Source organism: Centroberyx gerrardi, chromosome 6, assembly GCF_048128805.1.
Source record: "Centroberyx gerrardi isolate f3 chromosome 6, fCenGer3.hap1.cur.20231027, whole genome shotgun sequence".
In the NCBI taxonomy this organism is placed as follows: domain Eukaryota; kingdom Metazoa; phylum Chordata; class Actinopteri; order Beryciformes; family Berycidae; genus Centroberyx; species Centroberyx gerrardi.
Window position 1 is genome coordinate 32,489,542 of NC_136002.1, and position 27,500 is coordinate 32,517,041.

At 43.6% G+C, this 27,500-nt stretch overlaps 1 protein-coding gene across 2 annotated transcripts in view; it reads right to left on the reverse strand.

Moving 5' to 3' along the window:
- Window positions 1-27,500, reverse strand: part of plekhg2 (pleckstrin homology domain containing, family G (with RhoGef domain) member 2) — an 87,753-nt gene that overhangs the window by 19,580 nt on the left and 40,673 nt on the right. For both annotated transcript variants that reach the window (XM_078284154.1, XM_078284155.1), the window contains exons 4-8: window positions 18,076-18,142; window positions 13,957-14,003; window positions 7,307-7,457; window positions 3,718-3,849; window positions 478-660 (exon numbers count right to left, since the gene is read on the reverse strand). In XM_078284154.1, coding sequence (XP_078140280.1) covers window positions 478-660; window positions 3,718-3,849; window positions 7,307-7,457; window positions 13,957-14,003; window positions 18,076-18,142 — 580 coding nt within the window. The remainder of the gene's footprint in view (window positions 1-477; window positions 661-3,717; window positions 3,850-7,306; window positions 7,458-13,956; window positions 14,004-18,075; window positions 18,143-27,500) is intronic.

The window sequence follows — 27,500 nt, forward strand, 5'->3', positions numbered from 1 at the left end:
GCAGAAAGATTAATTTCTCCTTCGGGGGTTCACAAAAGAAACTAATATTGCTGGGGACCCCTACAACACCCTGGAGGACCCCTAGAACCACATCAAGGACCCCTACAACCACCTAAAGGAACCCTAGAACTACCTGAGCGACCCCTAGAGCTACCTGAAGAACCCTTGGAACCACCTCAAGGACCCCTCGAACCACCTAAAGGAACCCTAGAACTACCTCAACAACTCCTAACTACCTCAAGGAACCCTGGAACCACCTCAAGGACCCCTAGAACCACCTCAAAGACCCCTAGAACGACCTCAACAACTCCTAGAACCACCTCAAAGACCCCTGGAACCGCCTCAAAGACCCCTAGAATGACCTCAACAACTCCTAGAACTACCTGAAGGAACCCTGGAGGTTCCCATATCCCACGTTTGGAACCCCTAAACTAAGGAACCACACATATGAATCACAAATTATGTTGGTTGTCTTACAAATATGTGTGTGCTGTAGACGAAGTGTTCCAGCCTCTTCTTGGCGATCAGCAGCATCTTATCGAACAGGAAGAACGCTCTCTCTTTCTTCACCCTCTGGACTCTGAAGGAACCTTCCAGAACCAGCTCTCCAAACCCGCTGAGGTCCGGACCGGTCCAATTCACCAGGAGGGACTCTATTTCCTGTAGGGAAGAGGTGAAAGGTCAAGAGTTAGAGGCTAACCTGAAGGGACCTTGCAGAACCAGCTCTCCAAACCCCCTGAGGTCCGGATCAAAAGGGTAAGGTCGAGGTGAAAGGTCAAGAGTTAAGCATAAAGAACCTTCTGGAACCAGTTCTCCAAACCCGCTGACATCCAGTTCAGTTCAATTAACCAAGAGGGACTCAATTTCCTCATACAGAATGGGTTCTATATAGCACCAGAAAATGTTTTTTTTAGACTTGTACCATAGCAGAACCCTTTTGGCACTCAAAGGGGTTCTGCTATGGTACAAGTATAAAAACCCTTTCAGAAAGGTTCCCTATAGCACCATGGTCAAATAGTTCTACATCAAACCTTCATGGTGATGTAAAGAACTCTTTTAGAAAGGTGCTTTATAAAATCCATGCTCAAAAGGTTCTAGATGGAACCTTTTTGGTGCTACAAAGAACTCTTAAAAGACACATGAAATGCTCCAAACCACAGTGGGTTCTTCATTATGATTTGACAGTTTTTTTGATTTTAACAAATCAGAGGGTTCTTTAGTGATTCCAGCTCTATTTAGAACCACTAACATGAGCAAGGAACCCTTAAGGGAACCCTCCTTTTCTATGTGTAGGTCAAAGTTTAGAAGTGTAACCATAAAGAACCTTCCAGAACCAGCTCTCCAGTCTACTTTCAAATCATCTGACCTTGATACAACTCCAGTTGTAAGAATACAACATTTGGAAAGTTTTGAATACATTTTGATTAATTTCGTAGTTGAATGAAAGCATATTTAATTACATAATAGAGTAAGTTTTCTGTTTTATACAATATTTGTTCATGCTGTCTGCTTTCCTCAACAGATTCAGACGACGCCTCGTTGATTTCCTCAGTTCAAATGTCCAGAAACAAGAAGAAAATGTTCTCTTTAATACATTTTGTGTCTTAAAATTGATATGAGATAGATAGATAGATAGATAGATAGATAGATAGATAGATAGATAGATAGATAGATAGAGACAGACAGACAGACAGATAGATAGATTTCCAGTTCCATCTGGGCCGGTTTGAACGTTTCACCTCCTGTCCCAGCTGCTGAGAGGTCAAAGGTCAACACCTGCCCACTTCCTACCCCGCGACCATTCAGGGGTCAAAGGTCAAACGTAGGAAACTCAGGTCAGCTGTCAGCAGGATTCCTAAACATGCTATCTCTATCTATCTATCTATCTATCTATCTATCTATCTATCTATCTATCTGTCTGCCTGTGTGTCTAATGCAGGTTTATGTGTGTGTGTATGTGTGTGTGTGTGTGTGTGTGTGTGTGTGTGTGTTCTTGGCTGTGTTTGGCCTGTTTTGTTTTTGTGAATCCAGAGGAAGCCACAGCAGTTTGAGTGTTAATGACAGAGTGGGCCCTGCTGCTGAATGACAGGCAGTCAGACCCAGCTGTGGAGACGACCTTTGACCTCACACAACCAGCTGGGCGAGGAGAGCGAGAGGCAGAGAGAAATATGGATTCATCCACATAAACAACGAAAAAAGAGACGCAAAATCAATCAATTTGTCCCTTGATTTGATTCATGAATTTGACATTATTGAACAATGTGTTTTTATTAATGCCTTGTTGTCATGGTTACTAACTGAATCTGATTACATGTGTTGTTTTACTTTGGAAAGAAGTAGTTTTGTATTTAATATCAATAAAGCATCTTTGATTTGAATTGAATTGAATTGAGAGATGAAGAAAAAGAGACAGAGAGTTATCTTGAAACAGGGAGAGAGAGCGTATCAGGAAATCAGAGAGACGGGCAGAAACAGAGACACCATCAGAGAGACGGGCAGAAACAGAGACACCGTCAGAGAGACAGGCAGAAACAGAGACACCGTCAGAGAGACAGGCAGAAACAGAGACATCATCAGAGAGACGGGCAGAAACAGAGACACCATCAGAGAGACGGGCAGAAACGGAGACATCGTCAGAGAGACGGGCAGAAACAGAGACATCATCAGAGAGACGGGCAGAAACAGAGACACCATCAGAGAGACGGGCAGAAACAGAGACACCAAAGCACCAATCAGAGAGCAGAGATGACAGCAGAGGTGTTAAACTCAGCGGGAGAAGAGCAGAAGCCGACACACGCGTGACCTCGGATCTGTGAGGGCCGCTGAACACGTCTACATGTGAAGGAACAACCTAATAGCGTGTCGCCGCATGTTTCTGATGACCTGAACACGTGTTCAGGGGGAGCTGAGGAATGCAGAGCGGAGCTGTGGAGTCCGACACCCCGAGGTGACGCCTCTGACCTCTGGGTGTCTGCCGTCTCTTTACAAGCCTGAAAGAAAAGCTGCTGAGGAGCTGGGAGGGAAGGCCGAGGCAGCGTACGCATCAAGAGGGATGAAACACAACATTTCGCAACACAATTGTTTTTTTAAAGATAATTTTTTGGGCATTTTTGCTTTAATTTGACAGTTGAAAGTAGAGAAAGACAGGAAAGATTGGGATGACATGCAGCAAAGCCCGAGATGTCGCATCCTGAGACACTGAGCTGCAGGACGCCCGCGTTTGACTTTGAAAATTTTGAGTGGAAATTTTTTTTTGAGATTTCAGCAGCGGTCTGAAATGTAAGAAATACCATTCAGATTCTCTGCAATAAGCCAGTGTGTGGCTGGTGACTTAATGCTGTAAGGAAAGATAGGCATATATGTGTATTCCTATATACATACTGTATATTAAAGTGTACTTAAACCCCAGACTACTTTTGTGGGTTTGCTGCCATCTGATGGTTAAAAGCCAGCTGATCTTTGATCCAGGTGATAGAGTACAACAGGTGGTGACATCACCTGGCACCAAGGATCAGCCAATAGCAGATGGCAATTGCAATAGCACGTTTTTTACCATTAGATGGCTGCAAACCCGCAAAAGTGGTCTAGGGTTTAGTTACTCTTTAATGTTTAAGTGCATGAAAGTTCCTCCTCTACCCAGGTTTGGATAAGTCAGTCCAGGTATTCATAACCACATGTATGAACTGTGTGTGTGTGTGTGTGTGTGTGTGTGTTTACCTGCAGCCGTACAGCATGTTCCTGCTTCCTCTTCATGTCGTTGATGTACCAGGCGACCGCTGTCATGGTGATGATGGCGTCCTCGATGACCTCGTACCCGGGGTCGCTCTTGTCGAAGTGCTTGGACAGTTCCTGACAACAGGAGGAGGGATTCACTTTTACTGTTGGTTAAAGTAATCATTTTTTAATCTCTCTAACTCAACAGTGATCCAGCCTATATCAGTTTATAAATCTTCTCCTCTGTTCTAAACAGCTGGAGTCTGGTCGCTCTTTCCTGGGAAAAATCCTCTGCCGCACAGGAAGTGATGCATTTTTTTACGTTTCCGGTTTGTTTGGAATCAACAGAAGAAGAAGAACTGGGTAGTTAGCATGAGCAGTGATAGCCAATGAACAGACAGAGAAAATAGAAACTCAAACTGCATCAACAGAAAACCCAAGCTCCGCCCACACTGTTTGATTGACAGGTGATCAGTGGGAAGAGCAGCAGAAACACCACAGTGAGGCTGAGGGACAGAGATGGAGACTGAATAAAAACAAGAAACTCAAAGATTACCACTTTAACATTGTAATGTAAAGTTAAGTTACATTTATGCACTTTTGAATGCATGAGAAGTTTTCTCCAAAGTAAAAAACAGCAAAAACAGGAGAAAACCAGAAAGATTTAACTAGCTGCCTGGTTGCCACAGCAGTTGGCCATAGCAACATTAAATCAGGGCTAGCCGAGCATTATGGGAATTATAAGCATGGCTGGAACACATCTTTGACCAATCAGATTGCTTGGCTGAAACTATCCATTGTATAAAGAGCAACAAAGGATAAAAATACAGATAAAAACATGGGAGAGGGAACACAAAGATGTGGAATTAAGAGATTTTTTTTGTGTGTGTGTGTGTGTGTGTGTGTGTGTGTGTGTGTGTGTGTGAGCCACCTCTGTTTCTCTCTGTTTCATCATCCCTCTCCTCTCAGAGGTGGGCTTGGACCAGGACCAGTGGCAAAACTGAACTAGTTTATTGGGAAAAGCTGTGTGTGTGTGTGTGTGTGTGTGTGTGTGTGTGTGTGTGTGTGTGTGTGTGTGTGTGTGTGTGTATGTGATCCACTGTGAGTGGATCATATCTGTGTGTGATCATATTTTTAGAGGATAGCAGGGAGCTGATGTCCTTGGTTAAGAACATCAAAACACTTTTGCAGACTTGATCTTCTTCTTGATCTATATTGAATGATGATCTTCAGATGATTCTTTCTGAAGATGGATATATAACATCTTGTACCAGAACACTTCACATCAGGAGTTCATTTCCTAAACATTATTTTGTATTATTTCCATATTTCTAGTCTGGTGCTGTGACCTCTGACCCTTACTCTTACCTCAGTGGACTCTCTCTGGGTAAGAGCGTCAGCTAAATGCCTAAAATGTAAAACTCTAAAGATGTAAATGTGATGCTGACAGTTGTTTGAGGCTCAGACGGATGCGTTCGCATGCCAGACGCTCAGCAGCGTTCTCACACAGACAGCTGGTCAGACTGACTGTGCTGACAGAGACCAGCAGCAGGAAGACCGACGACACGCCAACATCTGTCAGACACTCTGCAGGCTGGAAATGTGTGTTCAACTGCATGCAACAGCTGACAGTGACATTATTCACAAAGCAGCTTGGCAGAAGACACAACCGCAAGATCTGGACCAGACTTAGGCCTAATTAGATTATCTATTCTATTCTATTCTATTCTATTCTATTCTATTCTATTCTCTTCTATTCTCTTCTATTCTATTCTCTTCTATTCTATTCTATTCTAATATGGAGCTCTGACCTAGGCTGAGAATTACAAGGTTGAATTTGTGGGAAGTCAGCAGCACTCTACAACCCAGTGGTTACCATAGTTACATTGGGCCAGCATTCTAGAACACAGTGGTTAGTTTTCTAGAACACAGTGGTTACCATAGTTACATGGGGCCAGCATTCTAGAACACAGTGGTTACCATAGTTACATGGGGCCAGCATTCTAGAACATGGTGGTTACTGTAGTTACATGAAACTAGCAGTCTAGAGCCCAGTGGTTGGCATTATAACACAGGACCAGCATTCTAGAACACATCAGTTACTATAGTTACATGGGACCAGCATTCTAGAACACATCAGTTACTATAGTTACATGGGACCAGCATTCTAGAACCCAGTTGTTACGAATACTTTGCCTTCAGCAGACAAGTTCAATGTGCCTCGTTCTTTATTTCTGGCCTGTTTGCTTGATGTTTGAATTAAAAAATGTTTCTTTTCCCAGCGTTGGCGAATCATGAATTACTTCATTGTTGTTTAACCTTCAGTTCACCGTGCAAGTTGAGTAAGAACACCTTCGTGTTTACATCAACACCCTGGCAGAGTGCAACCACACAGCACAACATTTCCACTGGAGCAGCTGGTAGCGACATGCCTTGCTCAAGGGCACCTTGACATTACCTGTTGAGTGAGGAGAGAGCATTGCACATTCCCGTTTCTCTTCAGGCTCTATCAGTCGCCCTCATCTGACATGATGATGTCACTGTCTCGTCCTCGTTTTATTGGTCCTAGGCTCTGACAAGACTAAAACTGTACAGATGCGAGCTGACGATGAGATAGAGCAACAAAATACACATCTGTGGAGCACACACTGACTTCAATTACACAAAGGAAATGAATGACATTCACTTTGCGTGCAACCAAGGCCGTATATCTTTAAAAAACCAAAAGGTTGCGGCATCAGGGGGTCTGGGTCCTGGAACTATCTTTGGTCTCCAGTGATTGTTTCTCACCACGAGGAAGTAAATTTTATTGCTGAGCGCTTTCAGCCAAAAACTGTGTTTACTGGCAGGAATTAGAACTGTTGCCTGGCAACACAAGCTCAGTGAACACTCCATCACAAACTATTGGGAATTCTTGTAGCGTCAGTGATTCCTCTTACACTCTAAAAGATATATAAACTCATTTTGGAAACATTACATCAATCCTGAAGTCATGCGTTGTGTTCTATTATAAAGACCAACAGACAAGTATAAGAGAAAACATCATCTATATTGTATTACTTTACAGAGCAAACTACCTTTTCTTTTTTAGTGGCAAAGTGACTAAGTTGCTCATATAATAATGAGGATGTGTCCAGTTGTGATGAGTGTCTCCAAATTTTGTTCACATTTCTGAAAATGTGTATTGAGCATTATCAAAGGACTTGACGTCCTTATTCGTATTAGTAGTAGGTAGTATTTGAGTTGCTACCAGGTAGTAGTCGGTGGTATTTGAGGTATTACCTGTAGTATTTGGTAGTATTTGAGGCGTTACCTATAGTAGTAGGTGGTATTTGAGATCTTGCCTGTAGTGGTAGGTGGTATTTGAGGTGTTACCTGTAGTATTTGGTAGTATTTGAGGTATTACCTGTAGTTGTAAGTGGTATTTGGGTTGTTACCTCTAGTAGTAGGTGGTATTTAAGGTAATTTCTGTAGTATTTGGTAGTATTTGAGATGTTACCTGTAGTAGTAGGTGGTATTTGAGGTGGTACCTGCAGTAGTAGGTGGTATTTAGGGTAATTTCTGTAGTATTTGGTAGTATTTGAGGTATTACCTGCAGCAGCAGGTGGTATTTGAGGATCCTCTGGACTGGTTTGAGCAGGTACGTCTCCAACGGCAAAGAATGGTTCAGCGTTGCCTGTCTCTCCTGGAAGAAGCGAACCAGGCATTCGTTTTTCATACAGTCCCTCAGTACTGCTACCGAACTGTGGAGAGAGAGAAAGAGAGAGAGAGAGAGATTAGCTGGGTTTTTATCCAGGTATTTTAAATTATTTAAAATTTGTGCTTGCTTGAGGTGGAGAGAGAGAGAGAAAATGATGAAGGGAGGTGCAGACATTGATGGAGGAGAGGAGGAGAGAGGGGAGACGGCTCAACTGTTGAGTCCTTTCACGAACATTCATCACAACATGAAGGAAGAAGGAGAGGAATTGAGAAGGAGGGTGAAAGAGAGAGAGGGTGTCCAGATGATGGAGGAGGAGGAGGAGGAGGAGGAGAGAGGAGAAAGAGCAGGAGGGGGATAGAGGAGATGACGGAGGAGAGGAGGTGAGGGGAAACTCCTCAGCTGTTGAGTCCCTCAACGAACATTCATCACAACACGAAAAAAGGAGAGGAATTGAAGATGAAAGAGAGAGAAAGAGAGCGAGAGAGAGAGGTGCCGAAATGATGGAGGAGGAGGAGAAAGAGGAGAAGAGGGACAGAGGAGATGATGAAGGGAGGCTCAGAATATGACAGAGAGGAGGAGATCCAGAAGACAAGGGGAGGAAAGGAGCGACTCCTCAGCCGTTGAGTCCTTTGACGAACATTCGTCACAACTTGAAGGAAGAAGGAAGGAGGAACTTATGAGAAAGAAAAAGAGAGAGAGGGGTGTCCAAATGACGGAGGAGGAGGAGAAAGGAGAAAGAGGAGGAGGGGGATAGAGGAGATTATGAGGGGAGGTCCAGAAGATGATGGAGGAGAGGAGGAGAGGGGAAACTCCTCAGCTGTTGAGTCCCTTGACGAACAACATTCGTCACGAGTGTGAAAGAGAGATTGTCCAGATGATGGAGGAGGAGGAGGAGGAGGAGGAGGAGGAGAGAGGAGAAGAGGGACAGAGGAGATGATGAAGGGAGGTCCAGAATCCTCCAGATGACGGAGGAGAGGGGGAGGTCCAGAAGACAAGTGGAGGACTCCTCAGCTGTTGAGTCCTTTGACGAACATTTGGAGAGGAATATCAGAAAGAGGGTGAAAGAAAGAGGGGTTGTCCAGATGATGGAGTAGGAGGAGGAGGAGAGAGGACAAAGAGGAGAAGAGGGACAGAGGAGATGATGAAGGGAGGTGCAGAAGATGACGGAGGAGAGGAGGAGAGGGGAGACTCCTCAGCTGTTGAGTCCTCCAACAAAGATTAATCACAGCGTGAAACAGAAGAATTTAAGACAGCCATCATAAAGTCTTCCAGTAGGAAATGGGATCGGAGGAGAGCAGGAGAGAAGGAGCGAAGGAGGAGAAGAGGAGGACACACGTTGGGAGGTGCACGGCTCCACACAGGAGGACAGATATGCATCCGTCATGACATGAAAGGAGGGAGGGGAGGAGTCAAGGGAAGGGAAAAGGGAAAAGAAAGAGGGAGGTCTTGATGATGGGGGAAGGAGGAGAGAGGAGGCGAGGAGAAAGGATGGGGGTAGGAGAGAGAGGAGAGGAGGGAGTGATGGAGGAGAGGAAAAAGGAGGTCAAGGCAACGATGGGGGTACAGAGGAGAGAGGAGGCTCCTCGGCTGTCTGTTCCTCCAGATAGACGTTAATCACAGGAAAGCGCCCAGGAATTCAGAGCAGCAGTAATATCTTCTGCAGACACATGGCTGATGTGTTCAGCAGTGAATCTCAACAGCATTAAAACCAAAACGCACCCTAAAACACAATTCATCTGCCTTTCTGACATGCTCTTGGACAGCAAAATCAATACTTGTGAACATTTTTTAAAACCTTTATTTATTCAAGGCAACTGACTGAGTGAGTTTGCTCTTCTCCAGCACTGACCTACTTCCCATTCATACGGTTCCTCTCAGTCCCGCCTGGGAGCTGACCGGTATGAACACATCCCTCTAGCTGAGCGGCTGCAGTTTGAGGTTTAAGTGCCTTGCTCATGGACGCCAGAGCAAGGTTTATCTTTTGAGGGAGGGGAGAGCTTTAGGCAGCGGCCAGACACAAACAAATGAAATGTATGAAATTCGTACATGGATCTGGATCTGTCGCTTTCTGTTCTTTGTCTTTTGCGAAACAGGCGTGGCGTTTTTTTAAAAAAGGCGGGTGGATAATCTGTAAACACAGAAACATGGATCTCGACAAGTGGAAGCTCCTTGCCCTTGCCGTATGTCTCGATAAAGGTTTTGTACCCAAACGTCGACAGGCAATAAAAGAGGTGAATTCTGTGTGCTGGAATCTTAATTTATTTTCTATGAACAAATTAAAAGCAGGAATAGGGCCTCATGTCTTATACAGTCTGCACACTGATAAGCATATAGATGATGTGATATATGATATTACAGAAACAAATGCAGCCTCTGTTGTTTGTTCCCACAGTGCAGCTTGAAGCCAAATTTCATCACTACTTCCGTGTTTTCACAGCCGCTCCACTGTAGATTATTACAGCCACAGAAGCTCAGCTGGTTCGGCCCAAGATGGCGGCGGCGTGGCGGTGGTTTTAAACCAGCAGACTGATAAATTTAGACAATAAAACACCCCAAGTAGGTCCAAATCTATACATTACAGACACATTTTACAAATAAGCCTACTCAAAACTCATGAATCTGTGCTTTTACCAGCTCTAGATTTACTTGTGTGTGTGTTGGGTCTCACCACTACTCTAACAAGTTGAGCTTTGTGACATAAATTCGTTCAGCATCTGTCTCTTCATAGCTATGTACAGCAAATCTCTCAATCGTCCACCGAGATGAGACTTTGTCTGTTAACATCATCTCCACCACAGCCTCTTTAAAGACACATTACACTGAAAAAAGATGTTTTTGATATAAATCCACCCCAAAACGCTACAAAACAGCTACTGGCTATCTCACTCCAGTAGTATTGTTAGTTCTAGTGTTTCTCCACATTGAGACTACATTTCCCATCAGCCCCGTTGCTTCCTGCCCCCCCCCCCTCCCCCTCCCTGAAGAGGATCAACATGTTGGAAGTGATTTCTCCATCTTCCTTTCCCTCCTTCCACCATCTGCTGCCAGAAACTCTTTCAGCTTTATCTCCGTTTGCTCTGGAAGAACAGAACCTCTTCCTGTTTTGTGCCGTAAAGATCCAGCAGATTTCCCTCCAGATCCACCAGGTGGAGAAACTATGGAGGATGTTTACTGTCGTTATACTGATGACTCTAAATGAATGTGGTAATGATTTACTGGGGTTAGAATGACACATGTAGCAATTCTTGAATCTAATCATGTGTTCGTGTTAGACTTTGATCTTACATGTTGGATCTCGGTCGATTTGCGACTTCAAATGAGCGCAGCGGTAGAATGAGTCAGCGTTTGTGGACGGCCAGAATTGCAAACAGCCCATTAAGGATTAAATGCAAGGGGCAGCAGTGCAGCGCTGAAGACTGGAGACAGACTGAGGGAGAGCTTTTTTTTTTTTCACTTGGTGGTCTGAAAGCATTTGACCTACTTATTTTTATTTGAGTTTAATGGCGCTTTAAGGAGGAGATGGGCAGACTGCAGAGCGCTCAGATACACACTGGATGGAATTATGAAGGAATGGCTTCTCTATAGGGAATTAAAGATACATACACACAGATTTGCATGCATATATATATGTGCAATCACACCTACACACAAACACACACACACACGCACACACACACACACACACACAGACACGCACACATGCCATACAAGCGTACAAGCATATGCAAGTGCGGTCATGGATGTGTGCAGAAAGACAAATGAAGGCACTTGCACAAACACACTTTGTAACATGGAGAACAGATGCAGGCACGCACACACACACACACACACACACACACACACACACACACACACGCTGAGCTGGGCAGTGATCCAGCCAGGCCAAACATCTGTCTGTCAGATAGATGGATAGGAGATGGTGTGTGAGATTAGCAATGATGTTCTCTGCCTCTCTTAGACTCTATAGAGAATAAAAGACACACACACACACACACACACACACACACACACACCCACACACACACACACACACACGCACACACACACACACCCACACACACACACGAGTGGGGGAAGATAGAATGAGAGAAAGAGACACACACACAAGCACGTACACATTTGAAACATGCAGTATGCTCACTGTAACAAACACACACACACACTCATACACACACTCACACACACACAGGGACTTACATACAAACATACACACATGCAAGCACACTCATCCTCATTCTCTCTCGCACACACACACTCAAGAAAGAGAGAAGAGAGAAAAGCAATATGCTCACTCACACACACACACACACACACACACACACACACACACACACCAAGCGCTGGGCAGAGCTCCAGCCAAAGCCAAACATCTGTCAGACAGTTTGAGGAGGCGGTGTGTGTGTGTGTGTGTGTGTGTGTGTGTATGAGATACTGTTGCTGCTAAAAACTCTTCTTCTGCTCCATAAAGCGGGCAGAGCGCCGGCCTCTCACCACACTCCTCTCTGTTCTATTTGACTCTACTTTATGTTTCTACTAAAACACACCGAGTCGGGCCGTAAAGCAGCCGCTCCCTCTGTCAGACCAGCACCGCCGTCCGGGACGGGCCCGTCTGTCAGGAGGACAGGAAAGAAAGTGTGTTTTCTTTTGAGACTGTTAACAGGCTTCGAGCACCCAAGGGTGACGAAACTCACTCAGCATATAGACACCCGTGGAGACTTTACAGAACAAGGAAATAAAAAATACTCAATAGATGAATGTCAGTAGAAACTTTACGTTCAAGTAAGGAATAGAACAAGAACTCACTCAGTCCTGGAAGTGTGAGGGCCTTTTCTAGCAGTTTCTATCTCATCTCATCTCTCTATTCTCATCTATTCCCCATTCTCATCTATTCTCATCTCATACTCCAATCTCATGTGTTCCCATCTATTCTCATCTATTCCCCATTCTCATCTATTCTCATCTCATACTCCAATCTCATGTGTTCCCATCTATTCTCATCTATTCTCATCTATTCCCCATTCTCATCTATTCTCATCTCATACTACAATCTCATGTGTTCCCATCTATTCTCATCTATTCTCATCTCGTACTCCAATCTCATGTGTTCCCATCTATTCTCATCTATTCTCATCTCGTACTCCAATCTCATGTGTTCCCATCTATTCTCATCTATTCTCATCTCGTACTCCAATCTCATGTGTTCCCGTCTGTTCTCATCTCACCTATTCTCATTTTTTCTTATGTCATCTCATTTCATCTATTCTCATCTTTTCTTATCTCATCTGTTCTCATCCTTTTTAATCTCAGCAATTTTCATCTCTTTTCTCATATATTCTCACGTCATGTGTTCCCGTCTATTCTCATCTCATCTATACTCATTTGTTTCTCATTTCATCTCATTTCAATTTTTTCTCATCTCATCCGTTCTCATACATTCTCATCTCGTCTTTTCTTATTTAATCTGTTTTCATCTCATCTATTCTCCTCTTATCTGTTCTCATCTATTCTTATCGCATCAATTTTCATTTATTCTATTGTTATCTAATCTCATCTATTGTCATCTTGTGCCATCTCATCTCATTCTATTCCATTCTGTTCTATTCTACATCCATGTGTTGTTGAAACTCTGCAGTGGGTGTTAACAGGCTTCAAGCACCCAAGGGTGACGAAACTCACTCAGCATATAAACGACCATGGAGACTTTACAGAATAAGGAAATAAAAAATACTCAATAGATGAATGTCAGTAGAAACTTTATGTTCAAGTAAGGAATATAACAAGAACTTACTCAGTCCTGGAAGTGTTAGGGCCTTTTTATATCAGTTTCTGTTCTATTATTATTCTATTCTCATCTATTCCCTATTCTCATTCTATATTCTCATCTCATCTGTTCTCATCTTTTCTCATATATTCTTATGTATTCTCATCAATTTGCATCTCACCTGTTCCCATCGATTCTCGTCACATATATTCTCATTTATTCTTATTTCATCCATTCCCATATATTTTCATCTCATTTGTTCTCATACATACATATCTCATCTATTTTTATCTCTTCTATTCTCAACGATTCTCATCTCATCTGTTCTTATCTGATATGTGCCCCATCTGTTCTCATCTATTCTCATCCAATCTATTCTCCTACATTCTCATGTAAACTTTCTTATTTCATGTGTTCTTATCTCATCTATTATCATCTCATCTATTCTCATCTCATATATTCTCATCTCATACATTCTTATCTATTCTCATCAATTTGCATCTCATCTGCTCTCATCTCATCTTTATCTCTATTCTATTCTATCCTATTCTATTCTATTCTATTTTATTTTTTTCCTTTCTATTCAATTCTATTCTATTCTATGCTATTAATCAGTTATCTCACTCTGAGCTGAAGTGTTTCCCAACAAGAGGTCGAGTTTCTGCTCTGTTCCTATGGACATTCTCATGGAATGACGCAATATCATGTTACAAGTAAGTGTGTGTGTGTGTGTGTGTGTGTGTGTGTGAGTGTGTGTGTGTCTGTGTGTGTGTGTACTTACTTGGGGTAGTTCATGCAGTAGAGTGTGTAGATGTCGAAGGCTTCGCTCTGAAACGAGAAAGAGAGAGAGTAAACACAGATGGTGTTAGAGGAGAGGAGAGAGGGATGAGAGACAACAAAGAGAAACAGAGAGAGAGAGAGAGAGCAGTTCTATTCTTCCATCACTCATCCCTCACTTCATGGGAGAGAGAGGGAGAAAAAAGGAAGAGACACACAAGAGTTCTGACCTCTTTGCACCATGCACGCACACACACACACACACACACACACACACACACACACACACACTGACCAACAAACACTCTGTTTCTAATAAACTCATATATAAAGGGAATCCTTGACTGACATTGTTCCTTTAAAATCCATTTGTTGTTTCCCTAATGAGCGTTTGTTCGCATAGTTAGCATTCTTCTAGCTTGCAGCTAGCTCTACCCATTGGTTTCAGTGAGAAATGCTAAGTACGCTAACAGGCAGTTTGGGGAAAACAAGGGACAAATGTTGCAGCTTTTCCCCCAAATGTGACAAGTATCTGCTTTTCTTCCACCCCCCCCCTTCTCCTGTCCTTCACCCTGTCCTTCTTCTCTTCCTCCTCCCTTTCTCCTTTCCCTCCCCACCTCCTTCCTCTCCTCCTCCTCTCCTAAACGCCTGACAGATCCAGGCAAACTGTGTCAAACTTTCGCCTCTTTTCCCACGTCTGAATCCCCAAATCTCATCCAAGCAATTTATACAACAAAGAAGAATCAAACATGACTCATAGACTACACTCCTCCTCTCCTCTTCTCCCTCTTCTGCTATCTGCATTAAAGAGCCAGGAAAAGCTGACTCGACTCAAACTCCTGTGTCTTTTCCCACGTCTGAAAAGCCAAACCTCATCCCAGCAATTTGTACAACAAAGAAGAATCAAACACGAGTCACTCTTACTCCTCCTCCTCCTCCTCTTTTCCCTTTTTCCTCTTTGCTCTAACTGGCAGGTGAACAATGAATAATGCAAAGTTTAACAAGGGAAGAAGGAGGAGAAATCCATTGGCTAGAGTGATGGAAACAGACTTCTATTACAGGCATAAAGGAACAAATTTACAGTAAATCCTGTAATAGTGGCCTGTAGTCAATTAAAAGCCGGGTCTCCGATAATGGCCGGTAAACTCCTGCTGCCTGTTTGTAACTGTAGTTTGTAGTAACGTTTAAGTGCCACAAGACGGCTCGGCCGGCGGAAGTCTCTGGAGCGTGCCGTCGTCGATTACCGTAATTATCGTAATGCATCGCAGTAACAAAAGAACGTCTACCTAACGAACCCCAACAGAAGCAGATCAGAAAACAAGGATGCTTCGTACTAAAATATGAGCAAATATACTTATCAAACAGAGGGAATTAGAAATAAAGGCCTGTCTCTAATATAAGCCTGCTTCCAATAAAGGCCTGGTACCCTCTGCAGTTGAGGTAAATAAAGGCCCGGGGCCAATATTAGAGGATTTACGGTACTATAACTTTACTTTAGCGATCAATTGTGTTTTGGTTTATTTCATTTTTCTCACATAGCAGTAAAGTCGACTTCATCTTAAATTAATTCTGAGTCTGATTCATATTTCCTAGCAGTCATTTTGAGGTGAAATCTCTTTTAAATGGCCGAGGCGGGAGAAATCATTGACGTGACTTTACTCTACTTTACTTTACTCTCTCGCTCCCTCTCCCATGTCTAAACAGATGAAACCTGATGCAGCAGAGAACAGTGTCACAGCTGCTGATGACACTCATGTGACCAAACACACCGCCGGTCCACAGTCAGCTCAATTGGCAGCTTGACGTGTGTGATGTGCTGCTGACGTCTTCGCTGCTTCCTGCTTTAATATCATCCACTGGCCAATCACATGTGTGTCTGTGTGTGTGTGTGTGTGTCTCTGTTTCTCCCTTTCTCTTGTATGTGTGTGTATGTGTTTGTGTGCATGCGTGAGTGAGAGAGAGAGAGAGAGAGAGCTAATGAAAGTGAGTGTGTTTGCATATGTGTGTATATTCATGCAGGTGCCTCTGTGTGTGTGTGTGTGTGTGTGTGTGTGTGTGTTAGTGGGAAAGTTATTCAGTTTGTCATGATTGCATGAACTTTTACTATCAAATAAACTAATAAAAAAGATAGAGGGCCCTCCTCCTCCTCTCTCCATCTCTTCCTGTGAGTCCATCCGTCAGTCAGGAGGACACACACACACACACACACACACACACACACACACACACACATCTTAAAATAGCTCATCTCCAGCGTCTCTAACAGTTTAATCTAATGTACTCTGCTGCATTGCAGTGAGGAAATTCAATTCAGCCTCACTCTGAACCTGCTGACATTTAAACAAGAGAAGAAGAATAGAAACACAGGAACATTTCATTTAGACTCATATTCAGTTGAGTTGAGTCAATTTTCAGTCATTCAGTCCTAATTTAATTAAATAGTCTTTTCCTCCAGTGTCCAATTCAACTGTTTGTCTCACCTGCCAGTCTGGAAACTAAAATATATTCAGCTGACCAGAATAACTTTAATCGGCCAAAATAATTTATCTGCATTTTTCAAAGAAATATGTCGTCCTGCCTGATTTCAGTGAGTTTCTGAACAGAATCATGTAAAGAGGTTAAGAGCAGATTCAGATTCAATTTAAAACTTTAATTTTATTGTTCCTCTGTGGTGCGTCAGCTGCTGCGTCTCCACGGAGAACAGAGTTAATGTTCCTGATCGATTTATCCACTGGAGACAGATTTATTGGTTTTAGTCATTTGAGACACTGTGATCCTATTGATCCCTGCAGGGAAACAGTAGAGTACTGCTGTAATCTACTCTACTGTAATCTACTGTAAAAGAGTAGATTACAGTAGAGTATATAACAGTAAAGTACTGTAGATTACAATAGAGTAGATTACAGTAGAGTAGATGGCAGTATAGTAGAAGAGAGTAGATTGCATTAGAGTAGATTAGAGTAAAGTCGATTACAGTAGATTACAGCAGAGTAGAGTTAGAGTAGATTACAGTAGAGTAGAATTAGAGCAGAGTAGATTACAGTAGAGTAGAATTAGAGCAGAGTAGATTACAGTAGAGTCGAGTACAGTAGATTGCAGTAGAGTAGATGACAGTAGATGACAGTAGATGACAGTAGATCACAGTAGATGACAGTAGATGACAGTAGATGACAGTAGATCACAGTAGATGACAGTAGATCACAGTAGATCACAGTAGATCACAGTAGATCACAGTAGATGACAGTAGATGACAGTAGATCACAGTAGATGACAGTAGATGACAGTAGATCACAGTAGATCACAGTAGATGACAGTAGATGACAGTAGATGACAGTAGATGACAGTAGATCACAGTAGATGACAGTAGATGACAGTAGATGACAGTAGATGACAGTAGATCACAGTAGATGACAGTAGATCACAGTAGATGACAGTAGATCACAGTGTAGAAAACAGCTTCAGCTACACAGATCCAGTCTGACTGTGACTGTCATCTGTAATGAGGCTTTAATAGAAACCTTCAGTAGAAACCTGACCCACTTTCTACTGACATGACATCATCACTACTGGCCCGTCGCCCAGGCGACACACGCACAAGCTGCTCTCTGATTGGCTGACCGGCAGAAAGTTGTGAGGTGTTGCCAAGGCGACCGTGGAGCGGAACCAATCAGAGGGAGTGACAGCATGGGTGAAGAGGTCACACACACACACACACACCCACACACACACACACACACACACACACACAGAGAAACAAATACACACACACTTTCACACATACATCACTTACACATATGTTCATTCATTCACTGAACACACACACACACACGCACACACGCACACACACACACACACACACACACACACACACACACAGTCCATTCACCAGCTACTGCTGTGGATCATACCAACACCCAATGAATACGCTTTTACTGTGTGTGTGTGTGTGTGTGTGTGTGTGTGTGTGTGTGTGTTCTGGTGAATGAAGGGTGTAGTTCCACTGGTGGATTACTGGGTGTTTGGGGTTCACAGTGGCATGTTTCCTATCAACTAACACCCCCCCCCTCACACACACACACACACACACACACACACACACACACACACACGTAGCAGTACTCACCCTCTCCACGAAGCACTCAGCGATGGCTGCAGCATGAGGACTCCTCTCTAGATCCTCCAGGAGATCACTGAGGAGAGAGACAGACAGGTGAGAGTCAGACAGACAGGTGAGAGTCAGACAGGTGAGGGTCAGACAGACAGGTGAGAGTCAGACAGACAGGTGAGGATCAGACAGACAGGTGAGGATCAGACAGGTGAGAGTCAGACAGACAGGTGAGAGTCAGACAGACAGGTGAGAGTCAGACAGGTGAGAGTCAGACAGACAGGTGAGAGTCAGACAGGTGAGAGTCAGACAGACAGGTGAGAGTCAGACAGACAGGTGAGAGTCAGACAGACAGGTGAGAGTCAGACAGGTGAGAGTCAGACAGACAGGTGAGAGTCAGACAGGTGAGGGTCAGACAGACAGGTGAGAGTCAGACAGACAGGTGAGAGTCAGACAGGTGAGAGTCAGACAGACAGGTGAGGGTCAGACAGACAGGTGAGAGTCAGACAGACAGGTGAGAGTCAGACAGGTGAGAGTCAGACAGACAGGTGAGGGTCAGACAGACAGGTGAGAGTCAGACAGGTGAGGGTCAGACAGACAGGTGAGAGTCAGACAGGTGACAGAGACTGCCACTGAATTTAATTTAATTGATTTGCTGAATTGAGTGAACTGTATAGAGGTTTTAACAGTTGTGTCTCCAATCATCTGCTGCAGCAGCCTGTCTCCATGATGGAGGAACATGTAGAAGTCTGTTAGTTAATAAAGTGTAAATCTGTAGAACTGTGTGTTAGTTAATAAAGAGTAAATCTGTAGAACTGTGTGTTAGTTAATAAAGTGTAAATCTGTAGAACTGTGTGTTAGTTAATAAAGTGTAAATCTGTAGAACTGTGTGTTAGTTAATAAAGTGTAAATCTGTATGAAGCAGCTAGAAGCAGAGAGCAGCTGAGTCAGCTTGTTGTGGTGTGGCTGTAGATCCATTCAGTAACGTTCTCAGTAAAAGTGAATAGTGTGATAAGGTGGATTTGGTTACTGTGACACAGTAAACTGTCTTGTCTTTAGCCCTAGTCTCTACTCCAAAACACTCTGAGTTGTAGCTTGAGAAGAGTCAGCTCAGTTAACCTGAACAAACTGTTAGCTAGCTAACTAGCCGGCAAACACACTGATGTTAATGTGAACACGCTAACGCTAGCTGCTACTAGATACGTTAGCTAGTGTGCTAATCAGATGTGTTAACAACAAGACAGTGATGTTAGCTGACCAGATGCTATGGTTAGCTAGCTAACAAGCTGACATTATCTAAACACTAAATCAATCAGATGGATCAGTGATGAAATGATCAGTTCAGTCAGAAACAGACAGAAATTAACCGTCTGTTCAGGTCTGTTGAGACGGGGTCTAACACCTTGCTGCAGACACAAAAACTGCATTCAAACACACTTTTAGCCTGTGTGTATCCTAACTCTCATGACCTCACACACACACACACGCACACACACTCAGAGGTTTGTTGGAGTGTGTTATAGTGCTGGCAGACATTCCTGCCTCAATCCTCTCCCTCTGTTTCCACAAATCATTTCTTTATCTTCGTCATCACTCCATTCCGCCAAGTCTTAACTACGTCCACACACACACACACACACACACACACACACACACACACACGCACACACACAACCAATTTCCACAAATCATTTATTTATCGCTCTATCTTAATTCCTGTCTTCTGTCTCTCCCTCCTTCAATCCGTCCATCCAGCCAAGTTTAGCCATAACTCCACTGACACAAACACACACACACACACACACACACACACACACACATCTGTCTGTATTTAAAAGGTAGTTAGGGCTTGTTCGTGTGTAAATAGGTCTGTGTTTTTGTGTTCGCGCCTGTGTGTGTGTGTGTGTGTGTAGGTGTGTGTGTGTGTGTGTGTGTGTGTGTGTGTGTAGCCCAGGACAAACCTATACATCATCACTGTCCTCTATAAACCTGCAACAAGTCAACTTTTGGCATCGATAGCAAACCAATTCATCTGAAATCCTGAAACTCTGAGGAGGTTTCTGCCTGATCAGAGACGAGGAGCCGGTTCAAACCGGGTTCAAGACACTGAAGCCCGACCAGCTCCAGACCCTGACCTCTGACCTCTGACCTCCCAGTGAACAGTAATTGTACACACTTGTCTGTATAAGACTCCCACACACTGTCTATACATCCAATTTAAAACATTTTATAGAAGAGTTACGTTTCGGTTCTGAAACCTTCGTCAGGCAATTTTTTTTTTCAACAAAGGTCTAAGAACTGAAACACTGTAATTTTTCAATAAATGTTTTAAATTGTAAGTACAGACCGTGTGCGTGAGTCTCTTCACATGTTGAAGAACCAGTTTCCTGACTGGACACACCACAGATCTGCTCTGTTCACTTGCTGCTCATCACTGAGATATTATTATAACCAGACTGACATGCAAGAAGGTCAAGAGCTGCGATGATGTTGTGATTACTTTATCCTGCTGTCAGTAGCCATGTTTGGTCCTGTAGTGGAAACCAGACTAAACCAGACTAAACCTGTTTGGTCCTGTAGTGGAAACCAGACTAAACCTGTTTGGTCCTGTAGTGGAAACGAGACTAAACCAGACTAAACCTGTTTGGTCCTGTAGTGGAAACCAGACTAAACCTCTTTGGTCCTGTAGTAGAAACCAGACTAAACCAGTTTGGTCCTGTAGTGGAAACCAGACTAAACCTGTTTGGTCCTGTAGTGGAAACCAGACTAAACCAGACTAAACCTCTTTGGTCCTGTAGTGGAAACCAGACTAAACCTCTTTGGTCCTGTAGTGGAAACCAGACTAAACCAGACTAAACCTCTTTGGTCCTGTAGTGGAAACCAGACTAAACCAGACTAAACCTCTTTGGTCCTGTAGTGGAAACCAGACTGAACCAGACTAAACCTCTTTGGTCCTGTAGTGGAAGCCAGACTAAACCAGACTAAACCTGTTTGGTCCTGTAGTGGAAACCAGACTACACCTCTTTGGTCCTGTAGTGGAAACCAGACTAAACCTCTTTGGCCCTGTAGTGGAAACCAGATTAAACCAGACTAAACCTCTTTGGTCCTGTAGTGGAAACCAGATTAAACCAGACTAAACCTCTTTGGTCCTGTAGTGGAAACCAGACTAAACCTCTTTGGCCCTGTAGTGGAAACCAGATTAAACCAGACTAAACCTCTTTGGTCCTGTAGTGGAAACCAGACTAAACCAGACTAAACCTCTTTGGTCCTGTAGTGGAAACCAGACTAAACCTCTTTGGCCCTGTAGTGGAAACCAGATTAAACCAGACTAAACCTCTTTGGTCCTGTAGTGGAAACCAGATTAAACCAGACTAAACCTCTTTGGTCCTGTAGTGGAAACCAGATTAAACCACACTACACCTCTTTGGTCCTGTAGTGGAAACCAGATTAAACCAGACTAAACCTCTTTGGTCCTGTAGTGGAAACCAGACTAAACCTCTTTGGTCCTGTAGTGGAAACCAGACTAAACCTCTTTGCTCCTGTAGTGGAAACCAGACTAAACCTGTTTGGTCCTGTAGTGGAAACCAGCCTAGCCCTTGCTGTGCTCAGGGACTTGACCTCTGACCCTTCAGAGCTGGTTCTGGCTCAGACTGTGTGTTGTAAACGTTACGATGCCTCAGCTCAGTTTGGATCACAGTCACTTCACATTTCTGCATCGCTGCTTTCACAGAAAAAGCCCACAGAGATGCAGTGTTGGTGTTTTGTTTTCCCTGCCTGAGTCTAAAGTTTCCATGGTGATTTAAGTGCTGAGTGGGTCTCATCACCCTCGGGTGCCTGAAACCTGTTAACAGCCGCTGTTAACAACACACAGGCCAGGAATTACTATCAGTTCACTACACTCTGGCTCCTTTAAACCCTTCTGTGTAAGTGAAAATGATTTTTGGGGATTTTATGTATCCATGTTTTTGTTTTATGAATTGTGTGTATTCATGTCTCTGTTTTTATACAGCGTAGTTTCATGTTGTTTTTACCTGACTGTAAAACTAACTTCCCTTTGGAACTACAGTATAGAGACATTGATTGATTGGCTGTTTGATTGATTGAAATTGTACACAACTGCCTGTACATGTGCATGATGCATGTGAATAGTGAATAGCAGCTGAGTCATGTGACCAGACTCATGTATTTTACTGTAACCGCAGCTTGGCTCGGCCTCAGGCTCTTTAACATTTCATTCGCTGCTTTCACTGAAACACACTGCAGTATTTTGACTTTTTCTTTTCTTCTCCCTTGAAAGTAAATTTTCCATTTTTCATGAACGCGCTGAGTGAGTTTCATGAGCCTCGGTCCCCTGGAGCCTGTTAACACCACAGTGTGTAATTTGAAAACAATGTGATTGAAACAATAGGGGCATTAATCTAAGTTAGGAGATCAACAACTTCTGGATCAATCTTGAAACTTACATTCATTTTGTTTTTACAAAAGTAGATATTTTATGGGTATATGTATAGTAATTTTAATTCCACATATTTGCCTGTAAACGTGCATGGTACTTGGTATATTGAGTGAGTTTCATAACCCTCGGGCCTTGTAGTTTAAAAAATAAAGTCAGTAAGGAAAACAAAACAAAACATGAAAATAAGTTTATGTGGTTCTGTTGGATGTGGATTGTTCCAAAAACTGCTGGAAGGATCTTAAAACCTGCACTGGTTGTATTTTTACTTTCTGAAACTAAATTTTGTTGTTGACAAAAGTGTTTGAAATAAGTGTATATTTATCAATTATATATCTTTATAATACATATATATATACTGTATATATACTGAATGTAGTAATTGTGTGCACCTTAGTCCTGCTGACTCATCAGGATGCCCAGGATTCAAATTTGCCTCTATTTCTATCCATATATGATCAAAGATGTTTAATGAAGACTTTGATAAAATTTTGTTTTGATTTTGTTTGATGGTTAAATTTAAAGTTATTTCATTTTCAAAACTCTGTCCTTTTCTCCAGTCAGTTTCAGTCTAACTCCAGGAAACGCATCACAGCTGGACTCGCTCCTGATTGGCTCCCTCACTTAAATAATGACTGAAATCCGTCCAATCAGGGTCCAGTCTGCAGCATCTGAACTGAAAGCCTCCACTCAGCAGGTTCACCTCATTTGAATTAGAGGAGCCGCTGCTGTCGGCCAATCAGGAGCCAGTATTGTGACGACTCAGTCTTCACATTCATTCAGTTTAACTCATTCAGTTCAACTTTGAACTAAACTACATTTATCTGCAGAACATCATGAAGAACTTTATTCTGATGCTGAGACAGAGGAGTTGGAAGCTGAACCAGATGGTTTAACAACAGACTGTCTTGATCCTCTGCTCATGTAACATTACATCTTTATTCAGACGTGTGTTGAATGTTTCCACGCTCGTTTCACGACTCCTGGACCGCTGAAACCTGCCGACTCCCCTCTGCACAGTTTAAAGAAAATACATGCCGACGTCAACGAGAAAATAAGCAGTAAAATAAAGTTTTGTAGGAGACGGACAACTTTTGGAACAATCCTGGAAACCTTCAGATTTTGTTTTTACTTCCTGGAACAGAATTTTGTTGCCGGGCAGAAACGCTGAAACGCCAAATCTCTGCTGACTATCTGCTGCAACATCAGCTTACTGAGCAATATATCAGGAAGACCCGGGAACTGTTGGCGCCTCAGAGGCTTCAGTGGAGCAACTTTTATCATAAACATATTTTATATCAGACAGGACTGTAAAAGAGAGGAGAGGAGGGAGAGGAATATTAAAATGTACTGATGTGTCTGCATGTGTAAGCTTAGCTGTAGGAAGGAAACCAAACTTCTGACAAGATTTTAAAGAGTCTGACATAAATCTGAAGTCATGACTGGAGGAAGGAATTTCACCGGAGAGGAGAGGAGGAGAGGAGAGGAGGAGAGGAGAGGAGGAGAGAGGAGGAGAGAGGGGAGAGGAGGAGAGGAGAGGGGGAGAGGGGAGGAGGGGAGGAGAGGAGAGGAGTGGAGAGGAGAGGAGAGGAGGAGATAAGAGAGGAGAGGAGGAGAGAGGAGGAGAGGAGGAGAGGAGAGGGGGAGAAGAGTGGAGAGGAGAGGAGAGGAGGAGAGGAGAGGAGAGAAGGGGAGGAGAGGAGGAGAGAGGAGGAGAGAGAGAGAGAGAGAGAGAGAGAGAGAGATAATTAGATACATAGAGGGAGACAGTAAGAAGAGAATAAAGAGAGAGATGTGAGGTTGGTTTCCTTGCCAAGTCAATGTAAGTGGTGATGGAAGAACACACACACACACACACACACACACACACACACACACACACACACACACACACACACACACACACACACACACACACTCCACATATGAGGTTACACCACAGAATTTTCACTGACATTCTTTGATAACAAGCTGAAATCAAGTCTCTCATTATCACACACACACACACACACACACACACACACACACACACACACACACACACACACACACACACACACACACACACACACACACACAAATACAAACACACAAACACCTTCCTCCTCTCCTTCCTGCCTCTCTCTTTTCTCCCTCTCTCCTTCCTCTCTCCTTCATCCTCTCCTCTCCTTCCTCTCCTTTCCTTTCCTCCTCTCTCCCTCTCCTCTCTCCTCTCCTTCTTCCCTCTCTCCTCTCCTTCTCTCCTTCCTCCCTTCCTCTCCTTTCCTTTGCTCCTCTCCTTTCCTCCTCTCTCCCTCTCCTCTCCTTCCTCCCTTTCTCCTCTCCTTCTCTCCTTTCCTTTCCTCCTCTCCTCTGCTTTCCTCCTCTCTCCCTCTCCTCTCCTCCTCTCCTTCCTCCCTCTCTCCTCACTCTCTCCTCTGGCGTCAGGCCTCATTTTGTGGCCGGCGGACATCATTAGTGGGGGGTTGTGGGATAGGAAGAGGGAATTCTGGGTGTTTTTACGGAGTGACCACAGAGATGGAGGGGCAGGGGCGAGGCGGGGGTGATAGAGAGACAATGACAGAGAGAGAGAGAGAGAGAGAGAGAGAGAGAGAGAGAACACAAAACATCCCACAATAAAGACATTTAATATGACAGAGAGAAAACAGAGAGAGTGAGAGCGACAGAAGAAAGGGTAGAAAGAGGAGGAGAGAGAGGAATAGATGGAGAGAGAGAGAGAGGAAGAGAGAAAGAGAGAGGGGGAAAGAAGGGGAGGAGGCTAGGAAGAGAGACATTGGCAAAAAGAGAGAGAGGAGAGGAGGACGGAAACAGAGAGGGAGCAACAGAAGAACGAGGAAAACGAGTAGAAAAAGAGAAGAGGGAGAGAGAGAGAGAAAGATGGAAGATGTTTCTTCATTGTGGATAATAACAGTGTAATGTGAAGACAATAGCGGGACTGTTGTTGGACCACATGACCTGGACACACACACACACACACACACACACACACACACACACACACACACACACACACACACACACTACAGTTCATGAACCCTGAGCATTCCTCCTGACTGGTGAATGTTGTATTTAGGGTTTCCAGTCTAGTCTGCCTCACTGTACATCCCATTACACTGCTCTATATTATATTACAATATGTCACATTATATTACATTATAATTCAGTCATTTAACTTCAATTCCTATATCAACAACAAGAAAATAATAGTCCTTTCTTTTTATTATTTCATTTCTTTATCAAATCAATAATTATTACATAATAAAATACTACATAATAATATACATTTTTATGATATATATGTATATCCTACTGTGTATAGCCTAGTATATGTTTTCTTTTATTTTTGCTCCATTTAAAATGTATTTTCAAAATATTACTATATTGCTGTTGTTTTACAACAAAATAAATTAATCTCACAGTAATACATTTCATTTTCACATTATCTTTTCTTGTTTTATTTTGTTTCTTTCTGATTGGATGTCATCGTTTAGGTTCTAGTCGTTTTGGATAGTTTGATTTAAAAACCTTTTTCTCAACCTGCACAGCACTGTTTATCTTCTCATGGGTTTTACGTGTTAAATATACAAACCTACCCCGAACCCATAACATAATAACCCATAACCCATAACCCATAATAACCCATAACCCATAACCCATAATAACCCATAACCCCTGATCTGAACCCTCCTCTGCAGGTCGGGCCCAACAGACTGTTAAATGAAAGACGAAGGTCTGGTTTTCATCGTCTGCCTGTGGAAAGACAGAACGGGTTCACTATTTAACACTGTGATAAACAACAGCTGACTGAGAGGAGAGGAGAGGAGGAGGAGAGGAGGAGGAGAGAGGAGAGGAGAGGGGAGAGGAGGAGAGGAGAGAGGAGAGGAGAGGAGAGGAGGAAAGGAGGAGGAGAGAGGAGAGGAGGAGGAGAGAGGAGAGGAGTGGAGAGGAGAGGAGGAGAGAGGAGAGGAGGGGAGAGGAGAGGGGAGGAGGAGAGGAGAGGAGAGAGGAGGAGAGGAGGGGAGAGGAGGAGAGGAGAGAGGAGAGGAGGAGGAGAGGAGAGAGGAGAGGAGAGAGGACTGGAGGAGGAGAGGAGAGAGGAGAGGAGAGGAGGAGAGAGGAGAGGAGAAGAGGAGAGAGGAGAGGAGGAGGAGAGAGGAGAGGGGAGGAGGAGAGGAGAGGAGAGGAGGAGATGAGGAGGAGAAGAGGAGAGAGGAGAGGAGGAGGAGAGGAGGACCCTAACCCCCCCCCCAACCCCACCCTGCTGAAGTGTCCTTGAGCAAGACCCTGTCCCGTCCCAGCTGCAAGTCAGAGACCACTGGAGCCACGGAGGGACGGTTCCTCTCTTCATCAGGACAGAGCTGTAATTAGTGTCAGCAGCAGAGAGGGAACCAGCCAAGATCCACCCGGGTGGAGGAGTTTAATGTTTCCAAACCATGCTGCTGAAGGTGCGTTTGATTTATGTGCGTCAGCGGTGGAAACGCCGCTGATGTTCTTCTGCCACAATAAAGCTGCCGTCAGGTTCAGATGGAAGGAGCTTTGATATGACAGGTGACAGGTGACAGGTCTTCATCAGCTCCGCCCCCCCCGCTGTCTGGGCTCGCTCCTCAGCCTGGGTGGAGCCAGATCCCAAATACACTTTCTTTAGATCCACTTCACAGCAGAGTGTTCAAAAGGACTCATCGTATATCGCGATTTTAGTTAGTAATGCTCGAAAACAGGCATTTCAGAAACTTTTAAACATGCCACTTAAGCCCTTTTTGAGCTGGATTGGTTTTATTGGTGGAGGTCTTGTAATTGTAATTATTACAATTATTTTATTCCAGTCAAACATTCCATTTCCATACTTTTTGCAAACCTGGAAAGCAAAAAATCCAGAGCAAATTACCTGCTATTTTTTTTTTTTGGCAAACTCGGGTGCCACCTGATTACAGCAATCCAGTTTGCGTTTGAATTGCCAGCTCAGTAATGAAAAACTGTGTTAAATTTCCGA